Here is a 21,581-nt window from a genome sequence, read left to right on the forward strand (position 1 = left end):
GCCCCCGCCAGAGCCCCAGGCGCCGCCACCACAGCTAGAGCCTCCACCAATGGTCCTTCTGCTAGATCCACCGCTGAAGCTTGAGCTTCCACCCAAGCCCCTGCCACTTGATCCACCGCTGAAACTGGAGCTTCCACCAAAGGCCCTGCCGCTAGATCCACCGCTGAAGCTGCATGTTCCATGGCTAGACATCCTTGCTGGTCCTCTGCTGCTGCTGCTGCTGCGGGAAGAAGCGGCTTGTCTGGAAGACTGGCTAAAGAAACTCATGTTTGCAGCACAACGTACAGAGGACCTTCCCTGTGCAGAAATGCAGCGATGGTGACCTCGGAAGGCAGTTTTTACCTTTTTATACACAAATGTGCAATTGCATCATACTCCTAAGTGTATGGTGTGTTTTTTTGCCAAATTGCTAGCCGAGCCCATCATTAGCTAATTATAATAATTAATAGCTAATCCCAATATGCATGCTTGGGTTCTTCCCTCTGGTTAATCAGCATGTCAACATGGAGAATAGGTGGAGCGGGGTGGGCCAACCCTTTCATTAGAGCCTTTGGAACTCAATTGAGTAATTACTGTACTTTCCTTTTTATAGCTTTGCTGCTTCCCAACACATTATTGCATGCTATTTCTTTAGGTACAGTGGTACCTCGGGTTACAGACGCTTCAGGTTACAGACACTTCAGGTTACAGATTCCGCTAACCTAGAAATAGTACCTCAGGTTAAGAACTTTGCTTCAGGATGAGAACAGAAATCGCGCTCTGGCGGCGCAGCGGCAGCAGGAGGCCCCATTAGCTAAAGTGGTACCTCAGGTTAAGAACAGTTTCAGGTTAAGAACGGACCTCCAGAACGAATTATGTTCTTAACCCAAGGTACCACTATATCCTCGTTTTATCCCTGCATTACCTTGCCTCTTTATTCCTTCTACCTTTTGCACACATCTTGCTGGAATTGCAGCGTTAACTTTCAGGTTGACGCTGATTCTGCAGGTTTTATTCCAGTGTAGACAAAAACGAAGAACTTCTTCACACGGTGTGTGGTTAAACCGAGGAGCTTGCTCCCACAAGAGACAGGGAGAGCCAACAACTTGGATAGCTTTAAAAGAGGACTGGACAAATTCACTCAGGAGAAGGCTGTCAATGCCTACTAACCCCGATGGCTATGTTTGACCTTCACGGTTCGAGGAAATATATCTCTGAACACCAGTTGCTGGAAACTACAGGAGTGGAGAGTGCTGTCATGCTTTAGTCTTGCCTGAGAGCTTCCCATATGTATCTGGTTGACCAATGGGAGAACAGAGTCCTGGACTAAAGCACAGGTCCCTGACCCTTTACACCAGGGAGAGATTTTGGACCACAGAGATTCAGGGGGGCAAATCAGATTCTGAAAACCACAGAAGTTCATAACTAGTAGCTGGTGGCTCCTGTTTATAACTGTGCTGAGCTGTCATATAGCTCAGTGTTTCCCAACCTTGGGTCTCCAGCTGTTTTGGGACCACAACTCGCATCATTCCTAGCTAGCAAGACTAGTGGTCAGGGATGATGGGAACTGTAGTCTGAAAACAGCTGGAGACCCAAGGTTGGGAACCACTGATATAGCTTATAGGCTCCCTTCCCCATCTCTTCTCTTAGGGCTGACTTACGTCTGGGTTTTCCAGTAATCGGGCTTTCTGGGGGGACTTTTCCAAAAAAAGCCCAGCTTTGGGGAATATGGCAACCTTAGCTCCACTGCTATTTAGTTTAGAAAGGGAGGAAAGACCATATCTCACAGAGAGATTGATCTAATCTATCAGATCCTTTTTTGCAGAAGAAAACATACTCATAATAAATAGATACAAAGAATTTATTTTTTTTATAAAAAAACCAACAAGACAAGCATAAAGAGATTTTTAATGCATGCAAGCATAAAAATGGCAACAAATGGCAGCAGTCATAATGAAAACAACCACATTGTGGGAAAGTTTGCAGAAAAGCTAATATGGCTTTTGATTCTGACCAACGGGGCATAGGCCTTTTGAAAGGGGGTATAAAATTATGCACTTGTAGTAGCAGCATTGAATAATTTTCCCCCTATTGCCATTATGTCTAGAAGCAGCTGTCATTTGGTGAATGGGGTTTAAGCTCTGCTTTAAAAGCATACCGGTTTTTGCATTAATGCAATGCGATACAATGCTATATGGTTACACCGGGAGGGAATCCAGTTTATTCAGTTTATTTTTCTTTGTTAATATCAGAGGATTATTTGATTCGTTGCTTTAAAAATTCAGCAGTTTTGGTAAAACAAAGATCATCAGGAAGGTGGTAGCATTTTTATTTGGCTATCTATATAAGAATTTCCTATGAAAGGATCCTTAACATTTTGTGATCCATCAGCTATTTGACTCCCCTTTTTTAAAAAATGGCAGGTAAGTGCCCTGCCTGGAGCAGAGGTCACGGTATATTTTGGATGCAGTTCAAGTGCTTGCTTGAAAAGTAATTTTTTAAAAACCATCATCTTAATTCTGTGATTCTATGCTTAATTCTGGATTGAAAATAATTATGCTGTCAATGAATGGTGGCAGGTGAGTCTATGATAGTGCACTTAGTGTATACTGGCTAATTTTCCTCCCGGCTTTCAAAGGGCAGATGAAGTTGTTTTTTATCCCACTAATTACTTAAAGCTTGTCATGACTGCTGACTAGCTAAATCTCCTTTTCAATTAAAATAATGTTAGATACATTGCATCACGCATACCCTTTGCCAAACCCAGAAACATAAATCATCTTTTGAGACCACAGAGGCAAGCTTTTGTTAACCTGTTAGTCATTCTCCATCAACCGCGGCCATCACATTGAAGAAAGACATGAGCACCTTTTTGTATTGCTTCTGACCGCGCCAATGAAGGTTCTGCTCCATCTGACTAATACGGGTTCACAAGGGCAAGAGATGACACTGGAGTCAACGCCATAACTCTCATAATCTTGGAGCTAGTGCCAGTCCTATCCAGTATCTATACTGGTGCTCACCCAGGAGCCCAGTTATGTCACCCCTTGCCTTCAGAGCCAGCAGCCCCTCACCCCTTTTTGAACACCCTCCCTTCAGCCTCCTCCCCTCTCCCCTCTCCTTGGGAGTCTTCCAGGCAGCTACCACTACCACCCCACCCCAAAAAGGGGTGCCTCCTCACAGTGCCCCATAGGGACCTGGGAAGAGAAGAAGAGTTTGAATTTGATATCCTGCTTTATCACTACCCAAAGGAGTCTCAAAGCAGCTAACAATCTCCTTTTCCCTTCCTCCCCCACAACAAACACTCTGTGAGGTGAGTGAGCCTGAGAGACTTCAGAGAAGTGTGACTAGCCCAAGGTCACCCAGCAGCTGCATGTGGAGGAGTGGGGAATCGAAGCCGGTTCACCAGATTACAAGTCTACTGCTCTTAACCACTATACCACACTGGCTGGATGCCCCCAACCATAACTGCCTGAGACTGGCCAAAGGTGAACATGAGGACAGCCCCTTACTCACCTTGGGAGGTAGGAGTGGGCGTTGCCAGGCCTGCATGGCAGAATGGCTCCCCTTTGGTGCTGGGCATGCAGCTCCTAGGCAGGCATTTCACACAGCAAGCACAAGAAAGGCCAGGGCAGCGCCTGCCTGCCTGCCTGCCCAGCCTCCCACTTGTCAGTCCATTCCCAACAGCGAGGGCTGGCTGGCTGGCAGCTGGGCTCCCTCACCCACTTGCTTGCCTACTCCGAGGCCGCCTCAGGTCCTGGCAACCAGCACCCTCTGGCCAGCACCAGAGGCACAATTCGCCTGGAGCTGTTGCAACAAACAACCACACAAGCCTTTGGGAGGCAGAGACGCAAGAGGGCATCAGAGGAGGGAGGGACGGGAAGAGGGACAGAGGCCAGTGTTGCCCATGGAAACCCTAACCATTCAAAGCACCCCAAGGTGCCACAGCACACTGGTTGAAAACCTCTGTTCTACAGTCGCAGCAAGCAGTGTAACTATCCAATGGTTTGACTTCACTCTCAAAGGCGCACTCCTCCATTGTCTCCCAAGACAGACGTATGCTATAACCTATTGTTCCTGAAGGATTTTTTGGTCCTAGGGCAAATCTGGATAGCCTCATCCTTTTGCATTTTATTTAACAGTGAAGATGACACATGTACCACCCCTTCATGTAGAAAGTGGACAGACTTGTGAGGTAGGACAGTGAAGGGTCGGGAATCCTCAGCACCTGGATAGCTCAGTTGGCTGCTCCAAGAGGCTAATCTTCACTTGGTAGAATTATGGACCTGGCGTAGGGCACTTAATTATTGGTTTCGCCTAAACTCAAATCCCCCTGGTTTAATATTCCTAATGCTGCAAGATTGCCTGGACTAAAATTGTCTATCAAAAACTTCACTCTTGTGGTTTATCACCACAACAGCTACACACTTTGGGTTTTAGTAAAGCAAACAGTCTAATTTGTCAGCGCCTAAATGGTATCGAGTGTCAGAACAACTTGGCCACAATAAGGAAGTTTTGCCCATGATATGACTATTTTCCACTTTCCCATTTCAATTCTCTGGCACCCTATCTGCATAGATATCTAGCAATTCTAAAATATAGACACGTTTTTACTCTCGCAAGATTGAATGTATCGCCCTCGGCTGTACTGGAGGGATGATTCCAACAGATTCCACATGAAAAATGCTTATGTCCCTGTGGAGATGGCAGTACCGAATTGGTGGCGCATGCCCTTCTGGCTTGCAGTCTTTATAAAGACTTGAGGAATGAGGTTATCCCTCTTTTATTGCCCAACCACTGCCACAGTGTCCTTTCTCTTGGCAGATCAGGATGAGCAGATGACAGCAAAGTCTGCAAGGTTTTCAGCTGGGGCAGTCAGAATAAGATCTAGTATTTGACTATTGATTCAAAACCCAAAAATGTATTTTATATAATTGAGTTTTTATTTCTATTCTTTGTACATTGTATTGTTGTTTTATTGCCATGGCTGATGGCTGACGCAAATAAAGATTCATTCATTCATTCATTCATTCATTCAGCTCAGTTGGTTAGTGTGGTGCTGATAACACCAAGGCTGCAGGTTCGATCCCCACATGAAACAACTGCATATTCAGGCATCGCAGGGGGTTGGACTAGATGATCCTCAGGGTCCCTTCCAACTCTGTGATTCTATGCAGGGAATGGTGTGTGATGCCCTTATGCTGCCATGTAACTTTGGCAGCCTGTTGGGCAGAACACAGAAGCAAGTCAGCAGTTTCCAGCATGCCTCTTAAGGGTGTGCATCACCTGTGTGAATCCTGAATGACACAGCCAAGCAGAGCAGACTCTCATGTTCCCAAGTCACATCACCCCATTAACAAGGCATGTCGAGGCGGGTCAGGGAGTCCCCAGCCTTCCAAGCAGCTCTTTCATCCTGGTTTTTTCTCCAGAAAGTTTAATTCATAACCTCTTTCCCTGCTTTTCTATTCTGAGAAATGAAACTAAATTAACTGAGGAAATGCCCCGTGTTTGAGAGGGCAGGGCTTGGAGAGGAGAAGGGAGATGGAAGAGAAGGAGAAGGAAGAATGTGTGTGTTTTGTTTTGATGCTCTACTTTCTATTCACAGTTTTCCAAGTGGACTCAAAACACAGTGATTTGTGGGGAGAAATAAACAAAGCTGCTACTTATGTGGGATATTGAGCAGGACATAAGAACACAGCAAGAGGCTGCTGGATCTGGTCAGGGGTCAATCTGATGTCTGTGAGGGTTGGGGAGGGGAGCAAATTTGGCCTTGCACAGGGCTCTGTAGTACCCAAGTCCTCAACTGCTACCCACTGAAATCACTTAAGAAGTACAAGATGCTAATGTATCCCAGGTGTGTTCACCCTCCCATATCCAAAATGGGGGTGGGGACAAAATGGAGGAAGAAACAAACAGTCCAATAAGTACTGAGCATGCTCAGTGGGAATGCAATGCTCAGTGTTGAGGGGGGGGGACGACAACAAGGAAAACTGGGGTGGGTAGAAAGGGGATGGAACAGAGTTTGCTGCAGGGCCCCACTTATTCTCTAGTGCCCATCCTTATGTATCCAAAATCACACCACCCTTATATAAGAATGAGGTATCATGAGACTCGGGAACCTGAAAACCTGTGTAAGTGTGGTATATCTTTATGCCCACCCACTCTGGGAGACCCAAAAGAGCCCAATGAGAACTAAGCATGCCCAGTGGGCATGGAATGCCAACTGTATGTTGGGCAGGAGGAAACTGCACTGGTAATACAGTTCCCAATTTCCACTCCTCCCTATCTTCAACATTGGCCCCATCAAGATTTTCACCCCATTGAACTCCAGCCCTGGCTTGCTGTCCCTCAATTCATTACCCCCACTTCTGCTTTCATGGTTGCTGAGAGGTCCTGGCAGAAAACAAGAGACCTGGCCAGTTTGCTCCCTTTCAGTTCCGGCTCTTTCCTTTACCTTCTGCTTTTTATCCGGCCAAGCAACATTACTGCACCACCCTGATCCACACCCATTGCAACAATCGCTGGAACAATCTCTGGAATTTCTGTATTTGATGCTCTGCTGAGATCTGCCCTCCACCTGCCTGCTCCACATTCTCCAACCCCCTCCCCCCTTCACTGACTCATCCTTGCCCTCTAGGATCTTGGTTGATCTTGCTTCTCTCCCCCCCCCCCTTGCCTCCAAATTCCTGGAGTGCGCTGTTCCTTTTCTTGAGCTTCTCTCTTCCAACCTCCATCTTGACCCCTTTCAATCGGACCTCTACCCTCTGTGCTCCACTGAAACGGCCCTTGTTAAAAATCACAGGTGATCTTTTCACCGCCTAAGATCTCTCATCTACTATTATCTTCCTTGAACTCCTTGACTTTTGCCTTTGTGCTAGGGATTGTGGAGAAATGAGTTCAGTTTGCATTTTGTATGTGAACCTGCCTCATTTGCTCCCCCAAAACCAATATGTGAGCTGAAACATGTCAGTCCTTTGGAATTTGCACTTCTCTGAATTTTGCAATTTCCTGTAATACATGCCTTTGAATGATCACTTAAAACTTCATGTACTAGGCTTAAGTGATCATACAAAGGCATATATCAGCGGAAATTGCAAAATCAATACACATTAATTGGCTGGAGAAGTGTCTTGCAAAACGTGTAGAAGTGTGAATTTCAAAGGAATTTCAAAGGAAACTTTGCACAATTAGGTAGGCTTGCCCTTAAATGTGAACTGAACTGAATTTCTTCCCCATCGAGACTTCCGGGTTAGCGCCAACGTCTAATGGCGGATTCCCTCCGAGCTCCGGAGGGAATCGGCTCAGTAGGGATCGGGTTCTACCGTGCCGGCCACGCGGGGACCCTTAAAAACCACAGGTGCAAATGCCTGTGGACGTGGTGACTTGGCGGGCACCATCAACGCTCTCCCCGACCCGCAAAGGAGCCTTTTTAAAGGCTGCGGAACGGGGGACGGGGGGTGGCGCGGTGCTGAGAGTCTTCTGCTTCCCCTGCTGAGTGAAGCCGCATGCCATGGACGGAGAGCGCTGACTTTTTCCTTTAAACATTCGGACTAAAAGCAACAACCCGTGAGTAATACGGAAATCGGACTTTAAAAGAAAAAAAAAATTTAAATTCGGTACGAACGGGGGAGGGGTAAAAAGGAAGTCTGCCCCCCCCACTTTGTAGATATCTTAAAGCAAAGATCGGATAACTAAAGTCGAGAGAACCATCTTTTCCTTTTTGGAAGAAAAATTAATATTTTCGCGATTGGACTGTACAATTGATTTTGCTGGAGGATAAGAACTGACTTAAATTAAAGTACACCCCCCCCCCGGGAACCGGGAGTGATCTGCGAGAGAGCCTGTTGAAAAGATACGGACTTTGACAGCTGTCAAACTAGCTGTCAAGGTTGGGAAATAAAAGGAAACGTTGTTTTTGGTGACTCTGCTGGCTAGATCTTTTTTAAAATTTCGATACAATTTGTCAGGAGTAAAGGAAAATAAGCTACATTTGGACTTTTGGAGTAATTGGAAAGATACTAAGTAAACAGAGTCCCCCTTGAGGGGACTTTTGAGATACTGTAAGAAATGGCTCTTAGTGGAAAGATACTGGAAGAACTGAATAGGACTTTTTATCTCCTGGGAAAGCTTCATGACCAAAGTGGTATCTTAGCAACAACGACAACAGCATTGAATAATACTGTCAACAATCTTATGGGAACAGGAAGTGAATTGATACAAGTTTTTGTCTCCGAACCAAAAGCCTTGGAAGGTGAAATAAAGGCTGCTACAGCCGAGGAAATGAACTTTGATAAATCCCAAGAGACACATGAGGACTTGTCGGAAGCTGAAGGAGAAGCCACAAGGTTGCAGAAGAGTAAGTTTGACCAGAGGCCTGGCAGCATAAATTTATCCAAGATGGAAATTGGAGCTTCAGGGCCATATAGATTCAAAAGACTTAAGAAACAGAATTTGAGCTGCACTTCTAAATACAGAGGCCTGCTGGCAAGAAAAAAGAATACTAAGGTGATAAGGCTTCCTCGAGAGTCGGTGTTGAAAATAAAGGACTGTCAAGAAGACCGGCAGAGAGAAACTAAGAGAGGGCCAAATGCCTCAGGCGTTTGGGACACAGGCTAGAATAGCTGTACTGATGGACATTGGGTATAGAGACCACAACTGGGAAAGGGAGGGGGGGACTTGGGAATCCAAAGGGTGTTCAAATATAATTTGTTCAGATCTTGTTCATATGTTTATTTTTTGTAACCTTTATGGAAGGTGGGAAAATCACGGAAGGGAGATTTGGGTCGACTTTAGGAATAAGGTTTAAAATTAACTCAAAAGTGGTTTTTCTTTTTAGATTAAATAGATGTAAGATTTTAAATAAGTATTTGTTGAGCGGACAAAAATGAAGTTATAATACAGAAGGGGGAGGTGTGAGGAGGTCGGGGAAATAAGGTTCAAGAAAGAAAGGATTGGAATTATACTTGTTTGTTTGTTTGTGTATGTTTGTATGTTGGTTTGTGTATAAGTGTTTATAATTGGAAACCTCAATAAATATTATATTTTTTAAAAAAATGAATTTCTTCCCCATCCCTAGCGCTGGCTAGACCTGGGAGAAGAGCAAGGCAGCTGCTGCCTTCGCTCTGGGAAGCTACTTTTTGCTTGTTTGCACTAAGCCATGGTTTCACTTTGTGTTGTGTATGAACTGGGCCATTGCATTCTACGAGGTAAGGAAGAACATCCCTTCAGGTGCATGGGGATTAACAGGATTTGAATCTTAATGAAATATAATAGGCCAACCATATTCTTTGTCATAATAAGCATCGCCTTGCCTAGATTGAACGAATGAAACTAGCCTAACAACTTGGGCAACAGAACCACTGAACCAGGGTGAAATCGTTGTTGGCATCCATCTGTCCCGAGAGACAATGAAGACTTCACCTCCAGGGGTGAAGTCAAACCACGGTGTTAGCAGTGAGAGCCAGTGTGGTGTGAGAGCCAGTGTGGTGTAGTGGTTAAGAGCAGTAGACTCATAATCTGGTGAACCGGGTTCGCGTCTCCGCTCCTCCACATGCAGCTGCTGGGTGACCTTGGGCCAGTCACACTTCTTTGAAGTCTCTCAGCCCCACTCTCCTCACAGAGTGTTTGTTGTCGGGGAGGAAGGGAAATGAGAATGTTAGCCACTTTGAGACTCCTTTGGGTAGTGATAAAGCAGGATATCAAATCCAAACTCCTCCTCCTCTTCTTCTTCTTCTTCTTCTTCTTCTTCTTCTTCTTCTTCTTCGCAGAACCAAAGTGACCTCCACCGGGCACAAGCCTGGGCAGTGTGTATGGAGGTCCTGGGCTGCCCAGACAAGACTCTCATCTTGGCCTCACTGATGTGGTCCAAAGGAAAGCAGAGCAATATGTTTGGCACCAGCTGGGCTGTAGGAGTTAGTGGAAGGAGGCATGCAAGGCGCCATCCAACCATCTTAGGGATACCACTCCAGACTTGTGTAGGGTTTACTCCTTCCAAAAATATTCTGCAAGGCAGCAGAGGTTTAGGATGAGAGTTTCCCTCCTCCTAGATGAATTGCCTTCCCAGGCTGAGAAGCCCCATCTGAGCCTCAGGGTGAAATATGTTTTTGGTAAAAAGTGAATTCTTTTAAATGGTTGTTTTCTGCGTCCCCAGTAGATGGCACCCTGTCCTTCTTAAAACTAGTTTGAAATGTGTTGTTTGATTGCGGTACTGTGTCCCATAGACCTGTGGTCTTTACACTTGTTTATTTTTCTTGCTTGCTTCCTTTTGTCTCTGTATTTGTTTTAAAAACTCATTTATTTACTTAGCGTTCTTCAACAGGGATCCTCCTTTAATTTTGCTTCCATTCCTTCTGTAATCAGATACCCAACATGGTGCCTTCCGGATGTTGATAGAATCGCAGAGCTGGAAGGGATCCCGAGGGACATCTAGTCCACCCCCAAGGCAATGCAGGAAACTCAGCTAAAGCACCCACAGCTTCCATCATCCTTAACTATCCCAGGAACTTCCATTTTCCCTGACTGGGATTTCAGTAATAGCTGGAGGGCCCCATGTTACTAAATCTTGAGGAAGTCTTGTCTTTTCAAACCTTTGTACCAACAATGTCAATAACATTTCTTTTTCTATTTTAATTTACATTTTTATTAGTTTTTACATATATTTTCCAAACAGAACATATCGTCTTATAGAACATTTTGGCTATTTTAGCCTGAAACTTCCATCAGCCACGTCTAATGATTTTCAAACCTCATCTCTTAATCTTACATTTGATCCTAACTAATAATGCATAGCTTAAAACCCATTCTCACAAATCTTTTCTGCAATATTTTATATGGTTCTCCTTACAAAACTTTTTGTAGTCCTATAAGCGTAGTCAGTTGTTAATAACATTTCTTGCCCTTTTTGTGTGTTTTCGAATGGAGACAAGTTGCCACAGTATTACTGTATGTTCTGAGTACGGTTATTGCTTTTGGGTTGAATTGAGAAAATCACATAGAACCATGAAGTATGGTAGTCAGGAACATGGGAAAGCTATTGTATACTGAGTCAGGCTGTTGGTATTGAGCTCAGTGCTGTCTACAGAGCTTGCCAACAGTTCTCCAGGTTCTCAGGCAGAAGTCCTTTTGAATCCTAGCTGTAGATGACAGGAAACAAACCCAGACCTTTTTGCCAGCCAAAAACTTGCTCTGCCACTGTTTCATACCCGTGGATTTGAATATATGTACAGGCAGGACTTGATATGCACTGCACATAGATTGGAAATCTGAAGTGTGCGGCTGTTCCTAAAGTGGAGCCAGCTGAGATAAAACATGTGATTGACCTGCACGCAAAAATACCCCCCTCCACCCCAAATAACCAAAAGTCCTGGGAGATTCAAGGTACAAGATTTCCTAAAGCATCCTCTGGTCTGATTTAATGGCTCAGGACCACAAGACCTCACAGATCGCCTCTTTCCATATGAACCTCCCCCGACCCTAAGACCATCTTCTGAGGCCCTTCTTCGTGTGCCTCCTCCTTGAGAGGTTTGGAGGGTGGCAACACAAGAACGGGGCCTTCTCTGCAATGGCTCCCTGTCTGTGGAATTCTCTCCCCAGGGAAGTTCACCTGGCGCCTTCATTACACACCTTTAGGCACCAGGCAAAAACTTTTATTTTTAACCAGGTCTTTGGTTGATCTGTTTGACATATACCCTTTTAAAATGTGGCTGTTTTCTGGGGTGTGTGTGTTATTGGGTTGTTGTTTTTATTCTGATTATATACGTTGTGATCTTTTCCATTTTACCTATTGCATGGCTCAACAACCTGGCTGGGAACAACAGGAGAGGAGGATGCAAGGGACAGGGTGGGCATTACTTGGCATGGGAGGTGGGCACACCTGCTATATTCCTCTTGGAACAATGCCATTCACACCAAGCCACAACCCACCCAATGAAACCACCTGTGATGGAACCCGGAATGACTTACAAGATAACCCACTGTGCAAGCTGAAGCAGAGTTTTTATTGAATCACTCGCCTAGAGAGAAATTTCAAATGCATCTTTGCTTCTGTAACATTTCATGCTTAAGAGAGGAAAGCGGAGATTACAGAAAAAGTAAACCTAGTAATTGCGCACATTTGCAGAACGAATCGTTGAAGCTTTTCTCTTATATCTTCTCTTCAACCTCCTTAACTTGGGATGAGACCACTTTGCCATCCACGACCTCTTCGACGATGGTTTTGATCTTCCTGGTTTTGTTTGGATCTAAGTAAAACAAAACAGAAGTTTCACAAACCGTTTCACTTTCACACGACCCGTTTCACGTTTGCCCAGCGTTCAGTTTAGCTCGGGATACTTTAAACGAAAGTGCTTGCTCTGGCAGAGTCAGTAAATGAATCCAAGAGGCAAAACATGCTTGTGGGTGCTACAGGAGCTTGGAAAGACAAAGGCTTCGTCCTCCAGGTGGCAGTAAGCAAAAAAGGAGATGTTTAGCGCAAGGTTGAAGTATTCAGACCAGTGGTTTATGGCATTTTGATCATGCTATGCTTACGTGGGCCAATCATCGGGCAGCATGAGCTCTTCACGCATTGATCATGCTCCAAGCAATTCTTTCTGCTATAAAATCATCCTTGCAATAATGAACTTTTGCCCATGCTCTTATGGACAAATGACCATATTTCCACACCCCAAGGAATACTTCAAGGGCCAGTGGTGGTGGGCAGGCCAGAGGCAAAAGTGGACAGAGCAAGGGATGCCAATTTTGCCTTTGTACAGTAGAGACAATGCAGTCTTTGTACAGATGAGAAGACATCTGAAGGCAGCCCTGTTTAGGGAAGCTTTTAGTGTTTAATAGGTTATTGTATGTTAGTGTTTTGTTGGAAGCCGCCCAGAGTGGCTGGGGAAACCCAGCCAAATGGGCGGGGTATAAATAATAATAAATAATTATTATTATTATTATTATTATTATTATTATTATTATTAGCTAGTTCCTGAACACACTGATACCCCCACACTTTTTATCCCCCATCTTGACAAGCAAAAGCAATGATCACAGTTAAGGGATTTGCTCCAGCCAAGCCAAAAACCCACAAGAAGGGCATGAAGCAAGGCTGATGAGGGCCAGACAGCCATAGTTGCCCCCTGGGGCTTGTGGTTTCCTGCTTCTGCTCTATATAGGAAACCCATATTCCAGGTGTGGACCTTTCATAGCTCCAAACAGATCCACAAATGGGAGGTAACGCTCTCAGTAAGCTCGGGAGACAATCCCCAGGCTTGTAGAAGTACAAAACAACCAGTTTATCCTTGTTTATTTATTGCACACAGTCCCAGACTCCTTCTGGAGAAAAGGCGATTCATAAATGAAATAAATAATGATTTTATATGGGGCTGGGTGGAACTCTAAGAGAGAACATCCTACACATGCCCAGTAAAGACTGAGCAGATTTAGTGGCAACAGTCTGCTGAGGTGACTAAATGCTGAGGAGAAAATGGAAAAGCTGGGGGTGAGAAAGGGGAATGGAATGGAGTATCCTAGGAAAGGGCATGGCATGGCTGGCTGGCTGGAATCCTGAACTCAAGTGCATTGTTATGTATTTTTGACAGGCCCAAGGTGTGCAACTGCAATCCTAATCTTTGCTCACCGCGAGAGGAATCCACCGACTTGACACTTGCCACGGAGGCACTTTCAAATGACCTGTGGAGAGATGGTAGAAATATCAGGCCACATCCTTTTGTCAGAATTGGGCACAGTAAAGACAGAGCAAGCTCAGGGTGCGCCCACACTATACATTGAAAGCACAATTTGAGGCGCATTCTTCCTCTCAAATAATTTTGGGTTCTGTAGTTTACCCCTCACAGAGTTACAGTTCCCAGAAACCCTTAAAAACCACAACTCCCATAATTCCTAGAGGGAGGAAAATGTGCTTCCAATGTGCTTTATGTAGGTACATTGTATGCTCAGTCTCAGTGTGAGAGAACCTACTCCGCAGTGAGAGAGGTAAATTTGGTGGCCTGCCTACCCAACTTCTCCATCTAGCAGTCGGCGGTAAGTCTCAATCTCCATCTCGAGACGGGTCTTGATATCCAGGAGATGCTGATATTCCACATTTTGCCGCTCCATGTCTGCTCGGACCTGGAAAAGCTGGGATTCCAGGTTTCCAATTTGAAGCTGCATTTGGGCCAGCTGGGCACAGTAGCCTGCTTCGGTTTCTCCTAGAGTGTCTTCAAGAGATTTTTTCTGTATTGAAAGAAAGAGAGGTACGTTAGCCCAATACACAGAAATGAAGCGGGAGAAGTAGGTTGTATAACCTTTTTGTCAGATAATGGCACCCATATGACTCTTGAATGAAAGACAGAGCAACCCACAGGCCCAAGAGCACATGGCTCACAAACCTATGCAACTGTGGCCCAGTTGCCTCCTTTGAAGAGGAAAAAGCCAGGTCTAGGAAGGGAGATCAAGAGGGGAGACAAACAGCTGGAAGGAAACGGACCTGAACCCCCTTCCCTGCCTGTTGCTCTCTTCTGAAAATGCCCACCTCCAAATGCACATGTCTGGAACCCCGCAAAAAGGAAAACATCTTGAAAATTTGCATGTAATGTGCTGTTTGGCTCTCAGATAAAGATGGACCACTCTGTCTTCTCTCTCTTCCTTATTTTTCAGATCTTCAGCTCAGTTTGCTACGTTCCCACACTGCCTGCCTGGCAATTTTGTTTTTCACCTCAAAAAAGCCCTTGTGAAAATTTGTTGGCATTTTGCGTGTACTTCCCCCACCCCAATTTATACATTTTTTTTTGCATGCAATTTGCACATCGTTTCCACAAATATATGCACTTTAATATGCATGTCCTACAAGAGATACATTTTGTGCACACAGTTGTGAATATTCGCTTATCTTCTCAGGGAATGCATGTTAGGCAGGTTCGTGTTAATAGGCAAACCGAACCAAATTTCCCCCATGCCTTCCCTCAGGTAGTTTGAAAAATGGTAGGATTTCTAGCTGTTTATTTTGGTACCTGTCAGATCCTCACTGGCTCATAGTGAGATATCATTCAGTCATGGTCACTCTGCCTGTGACTAAGCAACTCTTGCTCCTCTCTTGTCATGTGCCCTGTGCCCAGGTTTTTGTCGTGACTTCCTACTTCCCTTTGTTTTTAATTTAAATTTCCTGATTTATACCCTCCTTCTGGTTCAAATCAGCCGCTCCTCACAGATGGCCTATGTTCAAGTCCCAATACAGTGGTACCTTGGGTTAAGTACTTAATTCGTTCCGGAGGTCCGTTCTTAACCTGAAACTGTTCTTAACCTGAAGCACCACTTTAGCTAATGGGGCCTCCTGCTGCTGCTGTGCCGCCGGAGCATGATTTCTGTTCTCATCCTGAAGCAAAGTTCTTAACCCAAGGTACTATTTCTGGGTTAGTGGAGTCTGTAACTTGAAGCGTATGTAACCTGAAGCGTATGTAACCTGAGGTACCACAGTATTCCTCAACCAGGTGCTCTCCAGACATCATGTCTCACCAAACCCAGTAGCTGGGGCTGATGGGAGTTGGAGTCTAAAAAAAATCAAGAGTGCACCAGATTGGAGAAGGCTGATCTAAATTTCAACTGGGGCAGAGGTGAGAACTATTGCCATAATCTTCACATTAATGCTCTAAGCTAGGCCAGTATCATCATTTCCCCACTCTGCCCCATGGACAGCTTCTGCAGCTACCAACCCCCTTTTCAGCTTGCTAAACCACAGAATCCCGCTCCCCATTGAGACTGGGGCCTGGGTGGATAAAATACTAATCCACCATGCTGTCAGGATTGAGCCAACACCTCACTTGATGTTTTCCTGCTGGGCCTGGCTTCTGTCGCTGCCAGTGTGAGTCAACTTGTCACAAGTTTACTGAATTCACCCATATTTGCAGCCTCTGCCTCCTCTCTCTGCCGTGCCCCATTGTGCTGATTTAAAGGTCACGTCCGCAAAAGGTAAACATAAGAGACATTAAAGGCCCCAGTGGGTGGATTCCCATACCATAGCGAGTTGCGATTGCAGCTCGATCTCCAGGCTTTGCAACGTACGTCTCAGGTCTGTGATTTCGCTCTTCCCCGACTGGAGCTGCTCGGTGTTTGTAGAGATCTCTCTCTTCAGCTCTCCGCTCTGAAACATCAAATGCCGGAATGAGGGGAGAAGGGCAGGAAGGGCGTAGCTCATCTTGGAGCACTGGTTTTTGCCATTTGACCTGAGCAAATGGTTTTGTTCCCAAGACGGTCACCTTTTCGTTGAACCAGGCTTCAGCTTCTTTCCGGTGCTGTTCAGCCACTGCCTCATACTGGGCTCTCATGTCATTCAGGAGTTTGGTCAAGTCAATCCCTGGAGCAGCATCCATCTCCACACTGACTTGCCCCCCAACACTGCCCTGGAGTCCTTGGAGCTCCTGCGAAGACCAAATAGAAACAAGCAGTCTTTATTTTATTCATTTGTTCAGCTTAAAAGGTAAAGGGACCCCTGACCATTAGGTCCTGTCGTGGCCGACTCTGGGGTTGTGGCGCTCATCTCACTTTATTGGCTGAGGGAGCCAGCGTACAGCTTCCGGGTCATGTGGCCACCATGGCTAAGCCGCTTCTGGCAAACCAGAGCAGCGCACAGAAACGCTGTTTACCTTCACGCCGGAGCGGTACCTATTTATCTACTTGCACTTTATTTATTTATTATTTATTTTATTATTTATTTATTTAGCTACTTGTTAAACTTACTAGACTTTTTTAAAAAAGCAGTTCACTAGCCCTTTTCTTAAAACAAACACAAAAGTAGCTCAGAGCGATTTACAGCAACAAATAAATAAAACATGCATCAAAACCAGCATAAAAATGAAACAGGAGAGGGAGCTAAAACTCATTATTTCCAAAGGCAGGACTAATCCATCTGACCCACTGAAGGAGGCCGCAGATAATCAAAAGCCAAGGGCATGGCAGAAATGAAAAGATTCTGCCTGGCACCCAAAGGTAAGTAGTGATGGCACCAGGTGAGCTCTGGAGAGCATTCCATAAGTGGGGAGCCACTACGGAAAAGGTCCGTTCTTGTGTTGCCACCTTCTGGACCTCCCATGCAGGAGACTCACCGAGAAGAAAATTGTTTGTGCCTGCTCAAATTCTAGAATAATACATCATTCAGGGCAGTGGTTCCTAAACTCCCCCTGCCCAGACCACTTTTAAATGGTTGAGGGTTTTGGAGAACCAATACATGATCTTTTTGCCTGCCATAGCAGTTAGAATGACTTGTCCTTGATTCTGTATAATTTTTAAACTGAACATTTGAATGAACATATATATTACAATAAAAGCAGAAATAAAAATATAATTAGAAATCAATGTGAGCATTTGATGCAATGGATGTGCCTCTCACTCTGCCTTTCTGGCTGCCAAACCTCTCCACTCCTTTTAGGTACCCTCTTCTGGTCACTTCCTGTCCATCCTGCCTCTTAGAACAACAGAGCAGCCACTGAGCTTGCCATTCACAGTGGCTGCTACTGCCATTCACCCCAGACATGTTGAGGAACACCTCAGCTGCTCGTAGTCCATGGACCACAGTTTGGGAATCCCTCATTTGGGGTTTAAGAAGCTTTCTGATAGGAAGAAGCACTTCACATTCCTTGTGGCATCCAAGTATACCAGAGTTCGACTGTGTTTGCCCCAACACACACATATTTGGCAATGGATCTAACCCTTAGCCCTAAAACTGCCTCTATGGGCAGATCCACAATATACATTTGAAGCATATCCAACACACATTTAAAACATATGGCTCCCCCTATAATAATAATTTGTTATTTATACCCCACCCATCTGGCTGGGTTTCCCCAGCCACTCTGGGCGGCTTCCAACAGAATATTAAAATACAATAGTCTATTAAACATTAAAAGCTTCCCTAAACAGGGCTGCCTTCAGATGTCTTCTAAAAGTCTGGTAGTTGTTTTTCTCTTTGACATCTGGTGGGAGGGCATTCCACAGGGTGGGTGCTACTACCGAGAAGGCCCTCTGCCTGGTTCCCTGTAACTCGGCTTCTCGCAGCGACGGAACCACCAGAAGGCCCTCGGAGCTGGACCTCAGTGTCCGGGCAGAATGATGGGGGTGGAGACGCTCCTTCAGGTATACTGGACCAAGACCATTTAGGGCTTTAAAGATCAGCACCAACACTTTGAATTGTGCTCGGAAATGTACTGGGAGCCAGTGTAGGTCTTTCAAAACCAGCGTTATGTGGTCTCGGCGGCCGCTCCCAGTCACCAGTCTAGCTGCTGCATTCTGGATTAGTTGTCGTTTCCGGGTCACCTTCAAAGGTAGCCCTACATAGAGCACATTGCAGTAGTCCAGGCGAGAGATAACTAGAGCATGCACCACTCTGGAGAGGCAGTCCGCGGGCAGGTAGGGTCTCAGCCTGTGTATCAGATGGAGCTGGTAGACAGCTGCCCTGGGAACTGTAGTTCTCCTCTCACAGAGCTACCCTTTCCAGCACCCTCAATGAACTGTAGAAGTCTTTGTGGTTAGACCTATGTACATTGAAAATGCTTTAAATTTATGGTGAGGATCTGCCCTAAAGCAAGGGTTGGAGAACAAGATCCAGCAAGCAGACCTGACTCTGGCTTCCCCTTGAAAAATGAAAACAAACAAACAAACTGAAATAATGTAAGTACAACATGGCCTACCTCCTCATGGTTCTTCTTGAGGTATGCCAGCTCCTCGTTCAGAGTCTCTATCTGCATCTCCAAGTCAGCCCTGGTCAAAGTCAGTTCATCCAGGACTCTGCGGAGGCCATTAATGTCGGCCTCGACACTCTGGCGAAGTGCCACTTCATTCTCGAATCTAAGAAGAAATTAGACACAGAGCTCTTTCTGTTAAACAAACGGCATCGTATCAAATGACTTGATGTAGCTGGATCTATGTGATCTGCACCTGACCTTACTACTATTTACAAATGCAAAAGAGTAGGTACAGATCACGTAGCTAAAGAAGATGATAGATTTGGAGCGGGGCGGCGAATATTTCACAAGGAATGGGTGTCTACTTACTTCAGCCTGAAATCATCAGCTGCCAGCCTTGCATTGTCAATTTGAAGAACAACCCGGGCATTTTCGATCGTTGCGTTGATGATCTGGGAAACAAGAAGAACGTTTCTAGAGAATGCAGCTCTGCCCAGATGATTACTTGTTCATTAGTACTGATGTTTCACTAGTAATTCTAAAATAAATACATGCAGATAAAACGGCACATGGAAATTAAAACATGCCTGCAAAACCACACAGCTAACTTGGGATGGCAGCCAACTAAGTTTCACTCATGGCAGACACACTGAAATTAAAGAACATGCCATAGGCCCCCTCTGCCCAAACATCTAAAGCATCATCATACCACTTCAAGCAGCCGTGGATTCCCCCAAAGAATCTTGGGAACTGTAGTTAGTTAAGGGTACGGACAGAAGTTAGGAGACCTGTCTACCCATCATGGAGCTACAGTTCCCAGAATGCCTCAACAATCAATGCCTCTTCGGAGGGCATCACTGGCGGGGAGAGGGGGAAATTGCTCACCTTGTTCCTGAGATCTTCAATGATAGGGTAGTATCTACTGTAATCTCTACCGGTCCCTGGGCCACCAGCCCCAGGGCCATTTTTCTCGTACCATTCACGGATCTTGCGTTCCAGTTCAGTGTTGGCTTCTTCCAGCGAACGCACCCTGTCCAGGTAGGCAGCCAGGCGGTCGTTCAGGTTCTGCATGGTTTCCTTTTCAGTACCTGATAGAAGGCTGCTTTCTCCTCCTCCTCCTCCTCCTCCTCCAGACCCAAAGCCACCTCCAAAGCCAGATCCTAACCCTCCACCGTAGCCCCCTCCTAGCCCTCCACCGTAGCCCCCTCCTAACCCTCCACCATATCCACCACCTAGTCCTCCACCAAACCCACTGCCTCCTCCATATCCTCCTCCTCCTCCATATCCACCGCCGCTACTGCTACCAAAGTTGAGCAGAGACCCACCGCCAAACCCCCCAAAGCTCCCTGCACTGCTGCTGCTAGACAGCCTAAGAGACCCTCCTCCGTATCCGCTCCGGGAGGAGAACTGGCGAGGCCCTGAGGATGCTCGGATGGAGAGGGCCATGGTGTACTAGAAGGACCTTGCTTGGCAGAACCTGCTGAAGGGCTGGCAGAGTAAAGCAGAACAGCCTTAATGTAGGATTGGGCTTTATATATGGAAACAAAGGGAGTGTTTGATTGCAGAAGTCCACACCTCCTTAGGCAACATACTTTCATCTCTTTGCCCATTTAATTATCTCCTGGCCAAGCTGGATGATGTGTGCAAACCCAAATTGTCTGCTGGTGTGGAAACGCAGCGCCCTCCAGGTATTTGCTCTGCTAACAGGGGCGGATTTGGGTGGAGTGGAGTCAAAACTCCGAAACAATCCATGTGGTGCAGCGCTGGCCGGAAATATCTTCTAACTTACTAAGCCTCCCTCCAGTTTCTAAAATCATTTACCTTCATTTCTTCAGCATACTTGAATATCTCTCTCCCTATCTATCTATCTATCTATCTATCTATCTATCATCTCTCTCTCTCATGGCTCTGGATAATAATAATAATAATAATAATAATAATAATAATAATGCCCCTCCCATCCTTCTTTTCAATGGAGCCCAGGGCAGCTAACACCAACATGTTAAAAGAATACAATTGAAAATAAAATAAAAGCATATTTAAAGCAATTAAAATCATCTGAAAACATTTTAAAATATAAATCCTTTTGGTTTTAAAATATTATTTTAAAAATATAAAAAGTTTTAGTTTAAAAATAAAAGCCCATTTAAATTGCATTGCCTGTATATCACTAGATATATGCAACACAGTACAAATATGATGAGTGGATGGATGGTGTAAATCAAATTCTCTGCTTGCACTAAAGAAACCAACCAATATGTACTGCAATTTGCTGGTACTGACAAATCACTATCTTTCTTTTCTTCCCTGTGTAAATGTGACTGTCTTAATAGACCCTTCCTTTCCCCCCAAGTACAACCCATGCAGCAATTGTGTTGTATTTTGAACGTAATGTTTCGTTTCCTTCCCCTAAATAATAGGAACGGGGGAATCAGGATGGGTGGCATAAGATGAGTGGATTTAATCCCCCATAATGGTTGCAATGCAATTTCCCTGTCGCCAATGTGCTATTTGCTACCAATGGGTGTAATAGGGGAGATTTTCATTAGGCCTGCAATGGGGATGAGCATTAACTGCCTACAGGCTGTGATCTTGGTCCCGACCCCCACCCCCGCCCTGTACAGCCATTACTCAGATACAGGAAACTCAGTGATCATGTCGGAGATGCCATCTTGAGTTTATCACTTTGCAATGGACCCAAGCCCTGCAGCTTATAGGTGTGGTGCATGTTTGTTTTTGACAGGGATTTCTTATGAATGGTATTGGAGCAAGAAGTCAAGAATCTAAAATAATTATTTCTCTTTTCTTCTTCTTCTTTTTCATAGAATTGGCTAGTGACTCATGCCTGTGAAACTGAGGAGTGTTTTTTTTGGCTCTTTTGCACGGATCAAGATCATCAAAGCGGGAAGGGTAGTTTTCCCCCCCTCTCTCTCCAAAGGACGACTTTATATA

At 45.3% G+C, this 21,581-nt stretch overlaps 1 protein-coding gene across 1 annotated transcript; it reads right to left on the reverse strand.

Moving 5' to 3' along the window:
* Positions 1–11,956: 11,956 nt before the first annotated feature.
* Positions 11,957–20,306, reverse strand: LOC309328083 (keratin, type I cytoskeletal 12-like). The gene is made up of 8 exons (XM_081837993.1): positions 19,515–20,306; positions 18,999–19,081; positions 18,636–18,792; positions 16,209–16,370; positions 15,968–16,093; positions 13,973–14,190; positions 13,595–13,647; positions 11,957–12,218 (listed from the first exon to the last, which is right to left on the reverse strand). The coding sequence occupies exons 1-8, from the start codon at positions 20,073–20,075 to the stop codon at positions 12,121–12,123; spliced, it is 1,458 nt and encodes a 485-aa protein (XP_081694119.1). The 5' UTR covers positions 20,076–20,306; the 3' UTR covers positions 11,957–12,120.
* Positions 20,307–21,581: the final 1,275 nt, after the last annotated feature.

The sequence above is a fragment of the Podarcis erhardii genome (genome assembly GCF_964252035.2).
Source record: "Podarcis erhardii genome assembly, chromosome: 13".
Lineage (NCBI taxonomy): Eukaryota > Metazoa > Chordata > Lepidosauria > Squamata > Lacertidae > Podarcis > Podarcis erhardii.

Excerpts from the sequence above, each read along its gene's own strand:
- LOC309328083 (XM_081837993.1), bottom strand. The coding sequence starts at position 20,075 with ATGGCCCTCTCCATCCGAGCATCCTCAGGGCCTCGCCAGTTCTCCTCC. Across the intron at positions 19,082-19,514 it reads TTGAAGATCTCAGGAACAAG|ATCATCAACGCAACGATCGA; the intron begins GTGAGCAATTTC and ends CTTGTTTCCCAG. Across the intron at positions 13,648-13,972 it reads CTGCTAGATGGAGAAGTTGG|GTCATTTGAAAGTGCCTCCG; the intron begins GTAGGCAGGCCA and ends ATCTCTCCACAG.